General features: G+C 38.8%; 1 protein-coding gene across 4 annotated transcripts in view; it reads left to right on the top strand.

Annotated features, from left to right (window-relative positions):
- The window catches only part of PFKFB4 (6-phosphofructo-2-kinase/fructose-2,6-biphosphatase 4), a 46,883-nt gene that overhangs the window by 9,988 nt on the left and 22,125 nt on the right, over window positions 1–14,770 (top strand). For all 4 annotated transcript variants that reach the window (XR_003399270.1, XM_026857241.1, XM_026857242.1 and 1 more), the window contains exons 2-4: window positions 6,761–6,877; window positions 11,091–11,187; window positions 13,606–13,672. Coding sequence is in view for 3 of the 4 variants with exons in the window: in XM_026857241.1 (XP_026713042.1) it covers window positions 6,761–6,877; window positions 11,091–11,187; window positions 13,606–13,672 (281 nt within the window). In the remaining variant the exon portion in view is untranslated. The remainder of the gene's footprint in view (window positions 1–6,760; window positions 6,878–11,090; window positions 11,188–13,605; window positions 13,673–14,770) is intronic.

The raw sequence follows: 14,770 nt of genomic DNA, 5'->3' as shown, positions 1-14,770 counted from the left end.
AAAAAAAAAAAAAAAAAAAAAGAAAAAAAGAAAAAGCGCCTAAACTCCCTCGGTTTCTGCTAGGCAAGCAGGCTTGCTTTTCTGTGTGAACTGAATTACTCCAGCATCTGAAAAATAGTAGGTGTTAAGAAGAGATGAATGCTGAGGTAGGAAAAGGGTCAGAAAGTGTGTATAGTTACTCTTGTAAACACGCTAGGGAGAATGCTTCGTTTTGGCCGTAATGTGGCATCTCTTTTCCAAACAAAATAACATTTGTTACAGCTTTGACGCGGACACTGTTACAAAAAACCCCCACAAGAACAGAATTGCATGTTGGTCACATGTAATCTGGTGGCGTACAGAGTCTCCTTGGCAGAGTTACTTAGCTTCTTTTGATTATAACTTTAAAAAAGTTACTTCAAGAATCTGTTTTTTCAGTAGGATTCTGTAATTTTTTATGCCCAAGACCCCTCATACTTGAAAAAACTTTTGGCTAGAAAAACCGATTTGGAAATACATTTTTTAATCCTTTTGCTTTTGCACGCATTTGCTCTTGCAGCTCTACCTGTGATGTGTATTACAAATGTCTGTAGACATTAGAATTGCAAACAGCCTAGAGAGGAGCAGAACTTACTCTTCCTTGACAAAACCATCTATCTTGTTTCAGCAAACTGAGAACGCGTTGTAGTTTTTCCTGTTCAAGGGTGCTGCAGAGTCCCTTATCCTCAGATTTCCACGTATCATGCATCGCCCCGTGCTCTGGTGAGGCAGCGTGACCTGCGGGCCCTGTAGCTGTGCTGCGGCAGCTCAGCGTGGACTGCCCAGACCCAGTGGTGTGGGGCAGGCAGGGTTGGGTTGACCTGTTCCAGTTCTCTGCTGCTTAAATGTTACTCTTCAAAAAATATAAGCTCAAGTTGGAAGTGGATTTCTTGTCCTCAAGAGTGGCTTTCCAGTGGAAGCAGTGAAGCTAGTCGCTCTGATGTCTTCTGAATTTTTAGGCTAAGTATGATGAACTCTGTCTCCTTTGGTTGGGTTTTTTATTTCCTTGTTCATGCTGATGGTCTTTATCTGCACTACTTCAAGTCTTAGTTTACCGTTCTGGAAGGTGGGTGAGTAGAATAGAGCATATTTCCAGTTGAGGACTTGGCAGATTACACCTTCAAAGGGACTTACCTGTGTTAGCTGTTTTTAGTGTGATTTTTCTAAATTGTAGCAACTGAAATTATCTGAGAGACAAGAAACCTGGCTAGCTGTGCCAGGGTTTAGCTGTCATGGGGCTTTGAAGGGCTGTTTATTTTAGTCTGTGCATTACGAGGTCTTCAAGGAGGAGTTCTGGCTGCATGCAGCCTACTGAGCAGGCTGGGCTTTTACAGACAAGTAAAATGAAGGTAACGGTTGTAAATGACCTTCCAAAGGCTTTAAAGTAGTAGAAATGCACGATTTTTATTAGTAACTGCCACTTAATCTTTTGTGGTCTTTTGTGAAAGGTTTTGTCTATAAATAGGTTGCAGTAAAGCTACTGCTGGCATTGGATGTCAGGTTGCTTCAAGCTCTGTAAATCAAGCAATGGGCTACAAACATGGGCTTGAAAAATAAACAGCAAAACATGGACGTAAAAAATAAATAACAAAGTGTGTTACAGTGAAAGTTGTTTTGAGAGCCTAGCAGAGGATCTTTATAGAGTGAGAGATAAATAGTGACATTCCTGTGGTTAAACATTGTTTTCCCCTGTACTACAGTTAACGGTTTTGTTTCTGTAAAGCTGTTGGAATTTGGCCATCCTAATAATTTTTATTTACTATTGGTACAGCAGTATGAATGTACATCATGTCAAAAAAAAAAAAAAAAAAGAAATGAAGATTATCTTTGCTCCAAAGAACTCTACCCTTTGAGCTCATGCTTCTTATGTGTATTTGTACTCCCAACCCTAGGAACTGAAGATGGAGAAGGCTGATGAGGTAAGGGCAACACCCAGCCATAGCCTGAGGATCAGGATGTGTGATGGGGCTGTTGCTGTTAGCATCCAAGCTGTAGGAAGCGAATGGTAATCCCGAGCAAGTGGATAGCAGAGCTGCTAGGAGCAGCTGGTGGCACAAGGCTGGCTAGAGGACAGATAAGAATTCTGAATCCCTTGTACCAAGGTGATGTTAGAAACTGGTGATTTGGACAAAAAGAGGAGAGACAACTTAGAAGATAATGGTCTTCTTCAGGTATGGGAGCAGGATGCTCTTCAGGAAGAGCAGCAGGATGGGGTACTCGTCCCTGCAGGATGCAAGGAAGGGTGACCAATTGTCATCATTGATCAAGAGGAAAAAAAAGGATTAATAATAGTTAAATTGGAGAACTGATAGGGGGAACCATGTAGGGCTAACCTTGTTTGGAAGGGTGGTTGTGTTGACTTTAATTATAAGATATTTGTGAGCCTCTAAATAGTACAGAGATTTCAGAGGACAGGCCTTGAGTCAAAGGCCATAGAAACAGCAGGAATCTTTCATAAACTTCACATGGCTACCGGTAGCAGCTTGATACAAAAAGCATCTGTCCTTAAAAGTTGACTTAAAAATTTAACACAGATAAGGAAAAAACAAAAACTTATTTTGGGTAAAAGGAAGGGACAGCTTATAATATGTTAGGTAGTAGACAAACTTGAAAAATACCAATTCTTGTCTTTGATTTCACAAGATCATGTGAGCTTTGAGGGCTGATGAAATGCTGCATATCTGATCTAGGTTGTTCAGTGTCCCAGTTTAGTTTCACAACCTTCTGCATCTTGTGTTATTTCACAATAGAGTCTAAGAGGCAAGAAGTGAGTGTGTAGTTTCTTCTTTCCTTGACTGTTAAGTCTTAAACTTTAGAAGGATGGGCAGTCATAATTCTACTCTGAGCTGCAACTTGCTGTGTTGTTCAGTAGTATATAAGAAATTTTTAAGGGGAATAATGACTTGGCTTAAATGGTAACGTTTGATTTTAATGCGCTTCACTTGATCATTTTCCTTCAGTGATTGGTATTTTGGGCATGGTTTTTGTGCTTCCCTCTAAGTGAGGGGATGCAATGTATGTTTCTTTTTGATGCTGCTCTTTATAAACATGAAGTCTTACACGAATATATTACAAATATCTATTTTAAAGAAATGAGTAAAGTCGTAGAGCATCTTTAGCAAATGATGGCATACAATCCTGTAAGTTTTATTTTGCTGTTCTGAATGTGTATGTTCCTCTAGCAAAATTAATGTTGATAGCACATCCACAGGTTGGGGCTGTCAGAAACCCTTAGGGTTAAATATGTGAAGCAGTATTAAAAAACAAGTTTGTTTTCTCAAGGCTAGATTGTGTAGAGAGATTTCTGCAGGTAAACCAGACAATCCAGTGAAAAGGAACTGAGAGGAAGTTGCACTTAAGAGTCTGCCTTGGCTCTGCAACTTGCATGTGTAGAACTACCTTTGTGCTGCAAATTTTTTCACGTAGAGTGAATGATGTTGAGGTTCTGTGAAAAGGGGAACTGAGCATTGTGCCCCTGAGAAAATATTAAACTAAAGAGGCTTTTTAATTCCAGGAGTTGGATATGTTTAACGTGGTTTGTTTGGGTTTTTTATCAGTCCGCTTCCTCATGTCAAAATTGCTTAAATTTCTTCAAAGAGAGTTGTAAATCTTGAGACACTGACAATTTTAAATGCTGTCACTGGAATGAATGTTTCTCCCCCCTTGCAGTGACTGTTGGGAAAGCTGTGGTTCAGTCAGATAAAGTGAATTATTTTAAAATTTTGAGTATTTGGTGCATCCTCAGAACTTTGCATTTTGTTCTGGTCTTTTTTACTGAGCTAATGAGCAAAATTAAGCTTTGTTAATTACACAGGATTGTAAGGAAGAAAACAAAAACCTGTGTCTGCTGTACTGAGTCTTACCTGTGTTGTTGAGAATGCTACTCTGAGATACAGAAGAAATAAAACGGTTGCTTTGTCTGCTTTCATTTTTAGTCCTGTCATTTAGTTGTTGACATCTGCTGTTTTGGCTAGCAAACAAGCCTTTGACTTCTACTTCCAAATGCATAGGTGGGCTTGTCACGAAGTGACACTTGTGTGAGTGGCATTCGACTGCAACCGCTGTTGGCCATCTAAACCAGAACACCAAACATTTTTTTAGTGCCCTGAATTTTAGATTGTGAACTGGCGTCCTCTTGTTGAACAGAAGCACTACTCGCTGGTATGCGCTGTAGCACCACGTGCTGCATGGTGGTGCTTACGGGGCAATGGCATTATGTAAAAGCAGAGTATTTAAGATCACTGGAATTGGTGATATTCCATCTTTTGGCACGCAGGACATCTGTCTTAGTGGTATCTGCCTTTAAAGAGGAAAAGCGCTCTCGGTCAGCCTGGCACCTAATCAGAATACGATTGCAACTTGTTTGATTGGGATTGGCAGATAATTCCCTTGCTTTCTGCTATATGGCCGCACACTAAATAGCAGTGCACAGAGTGATCAGAGTAACGGATTAGGTGTGTATGTTAAACTGTATGCATAGGGCTCTAATAAAGGCAATTTTTCTAGCTGTTGTACTTTCTTTGAGAAAATTTGTGTAAAAATGCAAGCCATGCCAGACTCGCAACTGACTGCTTGGCAATGGGAGGAAATGTCCTTCTTGGATGTTGTTACAGTTGTGTTGATGTGGTTTGCTGCTCAGTGAGAAGATCTATTACAAACCAACATAGGCAGTAGGATTTAGTTTAGAGAGCGGTTGTTGGTGTAATCCACGAAGCAATCATTTAAGCAAGTTGCAGGTTTCTTCACGGTGGCTTGCTAGTCCTTAGTTTTGCAAATTGGAGTTTTTCTTCAGTATAGGTTTATTGTTACCCTACCAAAAGTCAAATGTTCTGTGAGAAGGCTGGATTTGACTCACCCCAAGACAAGGAAAAAACCCAAACCACCAACCAGGTGATCTAGGTATAATGTTAGTTGGTAAATTCTGTCCAGAATGGGCAGAAAAGCATGTTTCAGTTAGCACAGTTCTATGCAGAGTAGGTGGGCCTGAGGATGTGTACGGAGCCTTTCTGTACAGATCCTGGTTTGTCCTTTACAACTCTTTATTTCATGCTTACACTGGAAAATTGTTTAAAGCTCGAGCTAGATATTTTAGGTGAAGAACCCTTCAAACTGGCCTTGAAAAACCAAGTCTTTTCTTAAACTAGGAGCTCAGGGATTCCTCTCATCTCAATATTTTATTGTCCTTAAAACTAGAAGCAAAACTGTTATGCTTGGTAAACACTGTACTCTGCACTTCATAGACTTTGTTTCCCCAGAGCTGTCCTTCCTTCTCTTAGAGAGGTGGTTCACAGTCCTGAACTTAGGACAAAGAGGAAGAGGGACAAGAAAACATTATCCTATTTGTTTATAAGCTTCTGCACAGAGGAACTTACTCTGAGGGCTTTTATCAGTGTCCTTTTAGAAATATGGCTGTGTTTGCACACATCTGTTTTGGTTTGCATTCAGTTCCCTGTAACTCTCATTACACAGAGTAGTGGACTGTTTCGTGTGTTTGAGGTTTGGGTTTGCCTCCTCTCTTCATGAAAAGTGGTGTATTTTTAATGAGTTTGGGGTTTGCTTTTTTTCTTTTCTATTTGAGTTTTAAGAGAGTGCATCTGTCTTTGCTCATCTGTTCTTTTGGGGTTTAGTAGCTGTGCAGATTTATACAAGTGACTTTGTGGGACGGCGGACTTTGTCAATCCAAGATTTGGGAATCTTGGGCAATCACAGTGCTTTCTACAACAGTTTAGTTATGCCTTATGGTGTAACACTGAGATCTAGTCTTCTGGAGTGAATTGCCTCCTTCTCCATCAAGACACTGAGGAGATTGATGCACATGTGGATTGTATAGAAATTAATTCCCTTTGAAATAGGGGATGGAGGGAGTCAGTGGTATCTTTGCACCACTAATACCTTCTTTCTTTTTAGGCAGTTCCTTGTAGCTGTGATAGATTCATGCGAGGTATCCATAGTGTCGTGCCATTAAAATGTTCAAAAACTTGTCATTTGAAAGGAAATGCCTCAAGGTTTTCAGTTTTTACGTATAACTCCTTCAACATCCTTGTGTTGGATGGTTTTTAATTAAACGCTCTGTCTTTGATTAAGAGCATTTATGTATATCTGTATATCAGATTATTGTACTAAATTGTGTAGAATACTTGTACTTTATGCCTAGTAACCAGTCAAAATGAGCTCTGTTTCAAGAGATATTTTTGTGTGAATAATATGTAAAGGACAAATAATATAGTGAGTGCCATGTCATACTGTAATGTACTGAGCTGCACCTGTCATGCTTCTCTCACTCAAAACCAAGAAAAGGTTGAGCAGTGTTGAAGTCTTGTCTTAAGGATTTAAAAATTATGTGAGAATTCAGTACACCTTGCTGTTTCCTTTCAATGCAAGCACTGAACTGAGGTACATAGGGGTGTAAGATTCCAGTGTCCTTTTTTTGTATTGTTTTTGTATGTCCTAAAACATGTATGCAAATACATAGGTTTCTTGTCTTCTGCCTGTATACAACTCGCGTGTCCAGCATTGCACTACCACTGACTCGCCCTTCCAGAATTCGGCACTGCGTAAGAAAACTGGTTAGATCCACTGTACTTGTGAAGAAACCCCCTGAAATAATGGGACACAGTGCATGAGCTGCTTGAACGGTCACTGCCTCAGAGAGCACACGGGTTGTAATTTTCCACCACAGTGTAAGCCTGTGCTTTGTGGGAATGTTAATGGTAAATCTGAGTTTTCTGGTTTTCTGTTTCAGTATGTATGACCAATTGCCCTACTCTGATTGTCATGGTGGGTCTCCCAGCAAGAGGAAAAACCTACATCTCGAAGAAGCTGACACGCTATTTGAATTGGATTGGAGTGCCTACAAAAGGTAATGGATTTACTTTTGTTTACATCAGGACAGGGCAGATGTTAGGTGTTTTATAAACCTAATTCCCAGTAATTATGTTGCCAAGTTTGACTACTTAAAATCCTTCTGCTTTGTTAACTTCTATTTAAGCAATACCATATGCAGGCTCTCTGTTCCATTTAGATGTTAATTAATCAAAATCTGATGACTGTTCATTTACCTCCTTGTTCTACCAGGTGCCTAAATCAACGTTTTGCTCTTGTTCCTTAACACTCTGGTTCTTTAGCTGTCCTTATTTTTTTTCTTTCCTTCTCATTTCTTTATGTGGTTGAAAGGGAATCTCATTTACAAGTGGACAAGCAGTCAGCACTTCTAGGCTGTATCAAAAGAAGCATGGCCAGCAAGTCGAGGGAGGTGGCTCTTGTGAGAGCTCCTCTCCCTCCTGCAGTGCTGTGTCCAGCTCTGGGGCCCCCAATATAAGAAGGACAAAGACCTGCTTGAGCAGGTCCAGAGGAGGCCACGAAGATGCTCAGGGGGCTGGAGCACCCCCCTGTGAGGACAGGCTGAGAGAGTTGGGGGTGTTCAGCCTGGAGAAGGGAAGGATCTGGGGAGACCTTATAGGGGCCTTCCAGTACTTAAAGGGGCTACAGGAAAGGGGGGAGGGACACTTTATCAGGGGTGTATGGATAGGACAAGGGGTAACAGTTTTAAATTGAAGGAGGGTAGATACAGGTAATAAATTCTCTACTGCGAGGGTGGTGAGAACGCTGGAAGATGTTGCCCAGAGATGTTGTGGATGCCCTGGCAGTGTTCAAGGCAGGTTGGACAGGGCTTTGAGCAACTTGGGCCACTGGAAATTGTCCCTGACTGTGGCAGGTGGGTTGGGACCTTCCAACCCAAACCATTCTATGGTTCTATGAAAGTTCTGACTTCTCCATCTTCTTAATTCTGTGAACCTTGTGCAACGCGTAGTTCTTTGTGTAACTTCGTTTAACTGCATTTGTGAAATGAGTTACAGCTATTTCTGTGAATATTAAGAACCTAAGGAACTGAAGCAGCCACTTGTTGCCACTTTCCTAAGGACTTTATATGTTTTGAGTGGGAAACGATGGCTCAGGCTATGCCAAGGACCTGGCTGTCCTACCTTAATCCCAAGCTCCTATGGTATCTTGTGGACCAGATCAAGAAGTAAACAAGAACTAATTCCATCTGAGGTTTTGAGCAGCCATCTTCCCTTCCTTCTTCTCTGTCTCTGTAGAAGAAAAAGTAAAGTTTGTGTTCTGTGATTCTGTGTCTGGTGCAGTAATGGTAGCTTTATAGTTACGGCTAGTTAATCATTTAAACAACATTAAACATTTGATCATAGTAAAGTGTAGACTTTGGCTGGATGTTCAGAGATGTATTTCCTAGTAGCTCTAGGTGTACATCTAAAATCTCCTTTGATTCTAGGACATAGAATCTAGGATATAGGACTTTTTGAGTTGGTATGTTAAGCCCTTAGAAACTTGTCTAATGCACTTTATTTAGATGAGATGTTATGGAGGATGTGTTATATTGACTATGAGAGTTTACAGGATTTAAATGATTACTTAAGTTTTGACTGTTTTCGCATAGTATAACCCTTCTGATAAGCCGTATCATATTTACGGACTTCATAATTCATTAGGCTGAAATGGGATAACAATCTTAATAGGTTAGCCTATATGCAAGCTGATAAAATGCATGTGATGTAACTATGCTTGTATGTTAGAGACACATCTAACATACATTTATGTAGCTATATTATGTATGTCACTGTGTTGAACATTTTTCTATGGGAACTTTGAAAAGCCGAAATCCAGTGTTGATCAACAAACAAGATACTGTCCACATCTGGATCATGCTTGGTTGACTATATCCCAAATACAGTAAAATAAATAGGGGTGGTCTGCTTCAGTTATAGGAAAAGTTCTATGGGCCTACTGTGAGCAGCACATCAGAAAATATATGCACTTGTGCTTAATAAAAAATAGTTAGAGCATTGCTGCCTGGTTTTACGAAAATATGGTAACTTTATGTTGCATATGAGCTTCCATCATAGGTTGCTGTTTATGGTTTGTCTTTGTTAGAAAGAGTGACTTTGGATTTTTTTTGAAAACCACAGATCCTTCCTGTTGTGTCATCAGTAATGCAATTTTACTGAAGCTGAAATCAATTTAAAAAAACCTCACTGACTGAGGGAATAGATGACATGTTGTCTAATGCTTCCAATTGATTGGGACTGAATCGATACATGATAAGTATCAAATGTCCCTAACGCTATTACCCTTTGGCTTTTAATGTCTTAAAATTAGTGTGTGCTTAATATAGTAAGTGTTCTTGTTCCCTAAGACAGATGATTAAAATTATGAGGTTATGTAAACCAGAGAAAAGATAAATGCTGTGACTTCATGTAGCAAGCTGGAGAGTTCAAGAACAGAAGGTGGAGATAAATAGCCCAAGGTTCATGTTAGTAGAATCATTTCAGCCATCAGTTCTGTGTTGTTTTCTTTTATTCCTTTCCAAATCCTCTGTCATTTAGAATGTGACATGGTTAAAAATACAAAGGACTTTTGTTTGGGCTTTTTGAAGGAAATGAGGTCAATTAGATGCCTGAATAGAGTTGTGTTGCAATGTGTATTTTAGATACTAAACTTTGGGACACTTTTGGAATAGTTCTGGCTGTGTGGTAGTTGTGATATCAGTTAGCTTTGTGAAACTTTTCCACAGGGGTGGATGCTAAAGATTGTTCTACTAGCTAGCACTTTGCCTTTACTGTGCATGACTCTATTGCAGTAACTAGTCTTTCTTATGAAATTCATTATTTTTCATTTTTAAAGGTCAACACTGGTCATCTGAACTTCTTGCATCTTCTGTTTTTCTTACAAGGAGCCATCTTTTCATGTAGCCACTAATGGCCAGTGCTCACTAAACCTGTCACAGAATAACCTGGATTGGACTATTAATCCGTGTCATACAGTTGACCACAAAAAAATTTACAACGTTGTCAAATTCAAACAAAATTTGACTTTTGGGGGGGATAAACAATATTTGCTTACTTATCCTCTGCCCCAATCCCAACAGCAGTCTATATACAGCAGCTGATGGTTGAGCTCTTTTATCCTATGTCTTTTTTTCTTAGTTACAACACAGCAATTGCGTCTGTTACTTCTCTTCCTCTTTCCAGAAATGAAGTCTGGCAAGTAGTTATACCATGGCCCTTTCTCAAACAGAATACTTCAGTTTGATCTAATGTTTTTAAAAAAGTGCTTTGCAGTTCAGCATAGATAACTTATAGGTCAGAAACAAGTTAACTATTAATTGCACTTCAGAGACCTACTTTCAGAGCTGTCGAATGAACTTAATTAGGGTACACTGTCATTGCCTGATGTGTGGCAAAACAGAACAGCCTTGCCTAATCCCATATCCAATATTGTGACACGTGTACGGCCATAGACTTTATGGACCTTTGCCCAGATAAGGAATAGTTTTCTTTGACCACTGTTACGAGATCACAGTAAGATGACGTTCAGTACTTATGCTGATTTTTTTTTTTTTTTTTAATGTGTTGTTTGGTCTTTTTTTGTTGCTTTTTACAATTCAAGCATTTTTTAAAAATAAATGGAACAGGGGTTGTGACATTGTGTGTTCTGATCCTTAAGGAATAGAAATATTTGAGCACAGTTCTGAAAAAATATTTCCACAGCTTGAATTTTAAGTTTCTGTTTCTCAGAAGCATGGTTGGATAGTTCTGTTTAGAACTTTTCCTTGCTCAAATAAGAGCTGAAAATCTTGGGAGCTGTTATCAGAATACTGTTTTACTGTACTGTACACAGAAGAAAAAAGCTAGATTGTTAGCAGTTTTTTGTAGACTACTGAAATAGACTTTGAACCACCCCTGTGAAGGAGGAAAAAAGTTTCTTTTTGTTGTTCAGGCAAACTGGCAGACAGAGGCACAGCAGTATGGCCAGGTGACTCCACTGAAGCTACCTACAGACCAAATTTCTTTTGCCAGCTCTGTGATTTGTTGTTGTCTTTGCATTTAAAACAAACAACCCTGTTCCCCCGCAAAACCCAGGAATCAGTATGATATGTTGACTTTGTACATGCAAATCATTTTATCCTTGTAGGTAGTTTAGTTTCAAAGCTGTCGTAACTTTTGTCCTTCTATGTGAATATGGTTACTTCCCCACTAACACTGTTTTCTTCTTGGCAGAATTTAATGTTGGTCAGTATCGTCGAGACTTGGTGAAAAAGTATAAATCTTTTGAATTCTTCCTGCCTGACAATGAAGAAGGCTTGAAAATCAGGAAGTAAGTTTTGAATCTGTTTGACTACACGTCAATTATATTAAAATGGTATCGTGTGTAATTTGCTCTTAGAGACTGCTTTAAGTTTCATTTTTGTATGCTCAAGAAGATCCTTAAGAGACTGCAGTATGAAATTGCAAGGAAAATAAATTCTAGCAAAGGTGAAAAAGTGATTTAGGCTGCTTAAAATTTGGGGTATTTTTTCTGAATTGCTTCATCTCAAGCATCAAAAATGCAGAGAAGGTAAATACTTGATTGCTTTTTACCTTTCAGTAGGCAGTGACTGCTGTTATTCTTGCAGCTACTCCAGGATTTTTTCACTCAAAAAAATCAGTTTTAACAAATTGTTACTATTTTTCTTACCTTTTTGTAAGGTATCAGATAATAGAAGTGACTTTCCTGCTGTCTAGCTCTTAAAATGCCATTTTAGAGCTTTGGTGTGTATCATAAAGAAGAAAAAAACTCCACATAATTGCTTTTTTTTTGGTCTGCATACTGGAATTTTTCATCTGGAGTACTTTGAACATATTTGTCATTATCCATTCAAATAAGTCGGAATGAAACACTACTATTCTCCCCCTAAAATTGTTCTTTCTGGCCACCATGCAGGTGCTTCATGCAGTCAATCAGTGCTCTACCTTGAAAATTGCCATGTTTTGCTAATGCTATGCAAAGCAAGGTGAGCATCTGGGCCCATATGAAACACTTGAGACTCCCCACTTGCCTGGAAAGAGGCTGTGCTTTAATGTAGAGGAAAGACCTTGAGAAGAAAGGGTAGATGAAGAGAAGGTCAGAGGAAGAGGGAGTTGCCTCTTTCTTACAGAAGATCAGATGGGAAGGTCTTTTGATTTTCTTGATCATTCATTGTCTTTTTTTAGTATGTTCAGAAAAATTTGAGTGTGCACTATGAAATGAGAAGGAACAGAAATTTTAGAGGAATGGAAATACAATTTGTGTAGGCTACTTTAAATACAGAGTGTTTTGTTCTTAAGTGCCTCAGCTCAAGCATCAAAAATGTCTGGACTTCCCTACTGTCTGGACTTTCTTTTGTGGCTGTCCCTCTGCTCGTCCCCTCTCTTCCCTTTCTCCTTCAGCAGCAATGAGTATTTCTAACATCAAAGGAGAACAACTTGCATAAGAACCTCCTAATCTTTTTGAACTGAAGAGCAGATATGAGGTGCATTAGCCTTGCAAGCCCCTACTTTTTCCTTAGAGGTAGAGCCAAACGTTTTAATGTGCCTCTGTATCACCTATTAGACTAAATGGTGGTGGATATAACATGAAGTGGGCTGTGTGAGCTAATCTGCCTAGTTAGCAATGACTAAAGAGGGTTTATATTGATTTAGTGAAGACTTGGCTGATGAATCACAGTTCCTGACTATTAACCATGCTAATGTGGAAATACTGGCAGGATTGAAATGCCTTTATTTTTCTTTTAAGTTAAAGCTATGAATGCAGAATATGGAAAATGCAAAAGAAGAGTTAACGCGTTTCAGTCTGGATGTCAAAACAGAGTAGTCATGCATAGAAAGGGACAGGTTATTATGTTGGTACTGCAAAAAGACTGTCCTTATTGGAAATAAATGGGGCTTTGTTCTACTAATGAGTAAATAGTGTACAGTGTTAAGGTTGCCCTCCAGTATTATTTATGTGTTAGAAATCATAATGGATTTGAAGATAATATTAATGCTGTGGAAATAGGAAAGTTGCAAATGAATTTTTTATTGACCAGATTTAAAACAAATGTAAAGTATGTAGGGGTGGGTTTTTTTGGTATTTGTGTCCTCATCAGTCTCCAGTATTATAATAATTACATTGGGTTGGTGACTACAGTGGAATGTTATGGTCACCTCTGTCCCTAATACTCCGTGCTAACTTTGTTTTACTCTCTGTTTTAACAGATCTTTTTTGACATAAGTGATTTTTACACAATAGTTAAAAGGATAAGTAGATTACTGAAAAATAGCTTAGTATCCACTTTAATTTAGGGCCACAAGATAAAAGCCTTAAGCTGATTTATTTTTTTCCCTCTTTGAGAATCAAAATAAGAAGCAAATATCTATGAACAGGTAATTGAGAAAAGAATACAGTTGCAGGGATGAGTCAGTGGTGTTACTTTAGGTCAGTGAAAGTTTATCCTGGTCACTGAAGTTGCTAAGTATTCTGTGGTGATGTATAGTTGTATCAGTTGCACAGAGGAGCACTGGACGGGTCTTTTTTTAGGCAGATGGCCATGACTGTTTTTCCTTAGTATAGCTTGGTTGACCTCTGTTGGTTTTTCCCATGTTTTGTGGAGAGGGGCTGATTGATTTTGTGAGAGATTATCTAACATTTACACAGGGCATTTTGATCACAATACACAAGTGCTTTAATAAAATAACTTAAACTGGCATTTTAGTTTTATTCTTTTTCATTTTTAAGACAATGTGCCTTAGCAGCGCTGAATGACGTTCGACAGTACCTCAGTGAAGAGAACGGGCATGTGGCTGTAAGTTTCTTGTTGAAGACACATTCTTGAGATGCTTCCCTACAAAACAGTGTGTGTCTGTTGGATAATATACAGCCTGAGTAATTCCAGTATCTCTTCAGTATATTGGACTTTTTTAGATGTTAGATCTGCCTTGTTGCTGCAGTGAAAGAAGCACTTAAGTCCAGGGTGATGATGCCATATTAAGCAACCACCTTTGTGATTTGAGGGGTTAACCCAGGAGAGGGGAACACTAAGAAAAATTTCCCCCTTCTCTCCAAATTATATAATGTACCGTTAAAAGCATCTGTTGTTTTGGTTGCACTTGTGCTTCTGTTTGATAGTCTAGTGTTTCAAGTGAGAAGTAGAGACTTACAGAACAAAAAACAGCCTGGGTATTGCCTGGCAGCCATGTTACTGATATGAGAAATCTCTGAAGAGAGCAGGAGAAACTCAAAGTAAATCTCTGCATATCTGAGTATTTAATAATGGGATGCAAAACATCAGCTGTTCAACTATTGACATTCCGTATTCACATAAATTTGCGTAACTTTTTTTCTTAAGACTACTCACACAACTCTGGTGTTTTCATAAACTAATTGGGGAAAACCATTAACTATAAGTTCTGCTGGGGACATGAGTTAAACTTTATACTTCAACAAACTTCATACTTCAGTAAAACACTAGTTTGTTCAGAGCTAAATGTAAGTTCGTAGAAAAATGGCTGCATATATCTTGTAATTCATGGGCTGGATTTGCAAGTCTTGCACATCTTCAGCCCTTTAAGAGTTTTACACTTGCGTTTTGAATAGTATATTGATTGAAGCATCTTTATTGTGTACTGTAACTTTACTAAAACCCTGTGCATTAGTATTTAATGCTGATACAGACCAGGAGGAAGATTCTGTCCTGTGTTATGTGTTAGGCTTAAATTCTGGTGGTGTCTCCCAAACAGAGTGTTATGCTAATAGTGCTTTCAAAATACTACTCTCTTAGTATTTAGAAAATCACATGTATAAAATAGGAATGTCTTTTGTATTCTTGTTAAGCATGTTTAAGTTGTCGGTTAGAGGGAAGGGGAAGTGTTTTCATTGCTTTCCTTCACATTGAGGGGCTTTG

Source organism: Athene cunicularia (assembly GCF_003259725.1).
Source record: "Athene cunicularia isolate RWA chromosome 12 unlocalized genomic scaffold, athCun1 chr12_part1, whole genome shotgun sequence".
NCBI lineage: Eukaryota > Metazoa > Chordata > Aves > Strigiformes > Strigidae > Athene > Athene cunicularia.
This window is presented reverse-complemented; position numbering and strand designations above follow the sequence as displayed.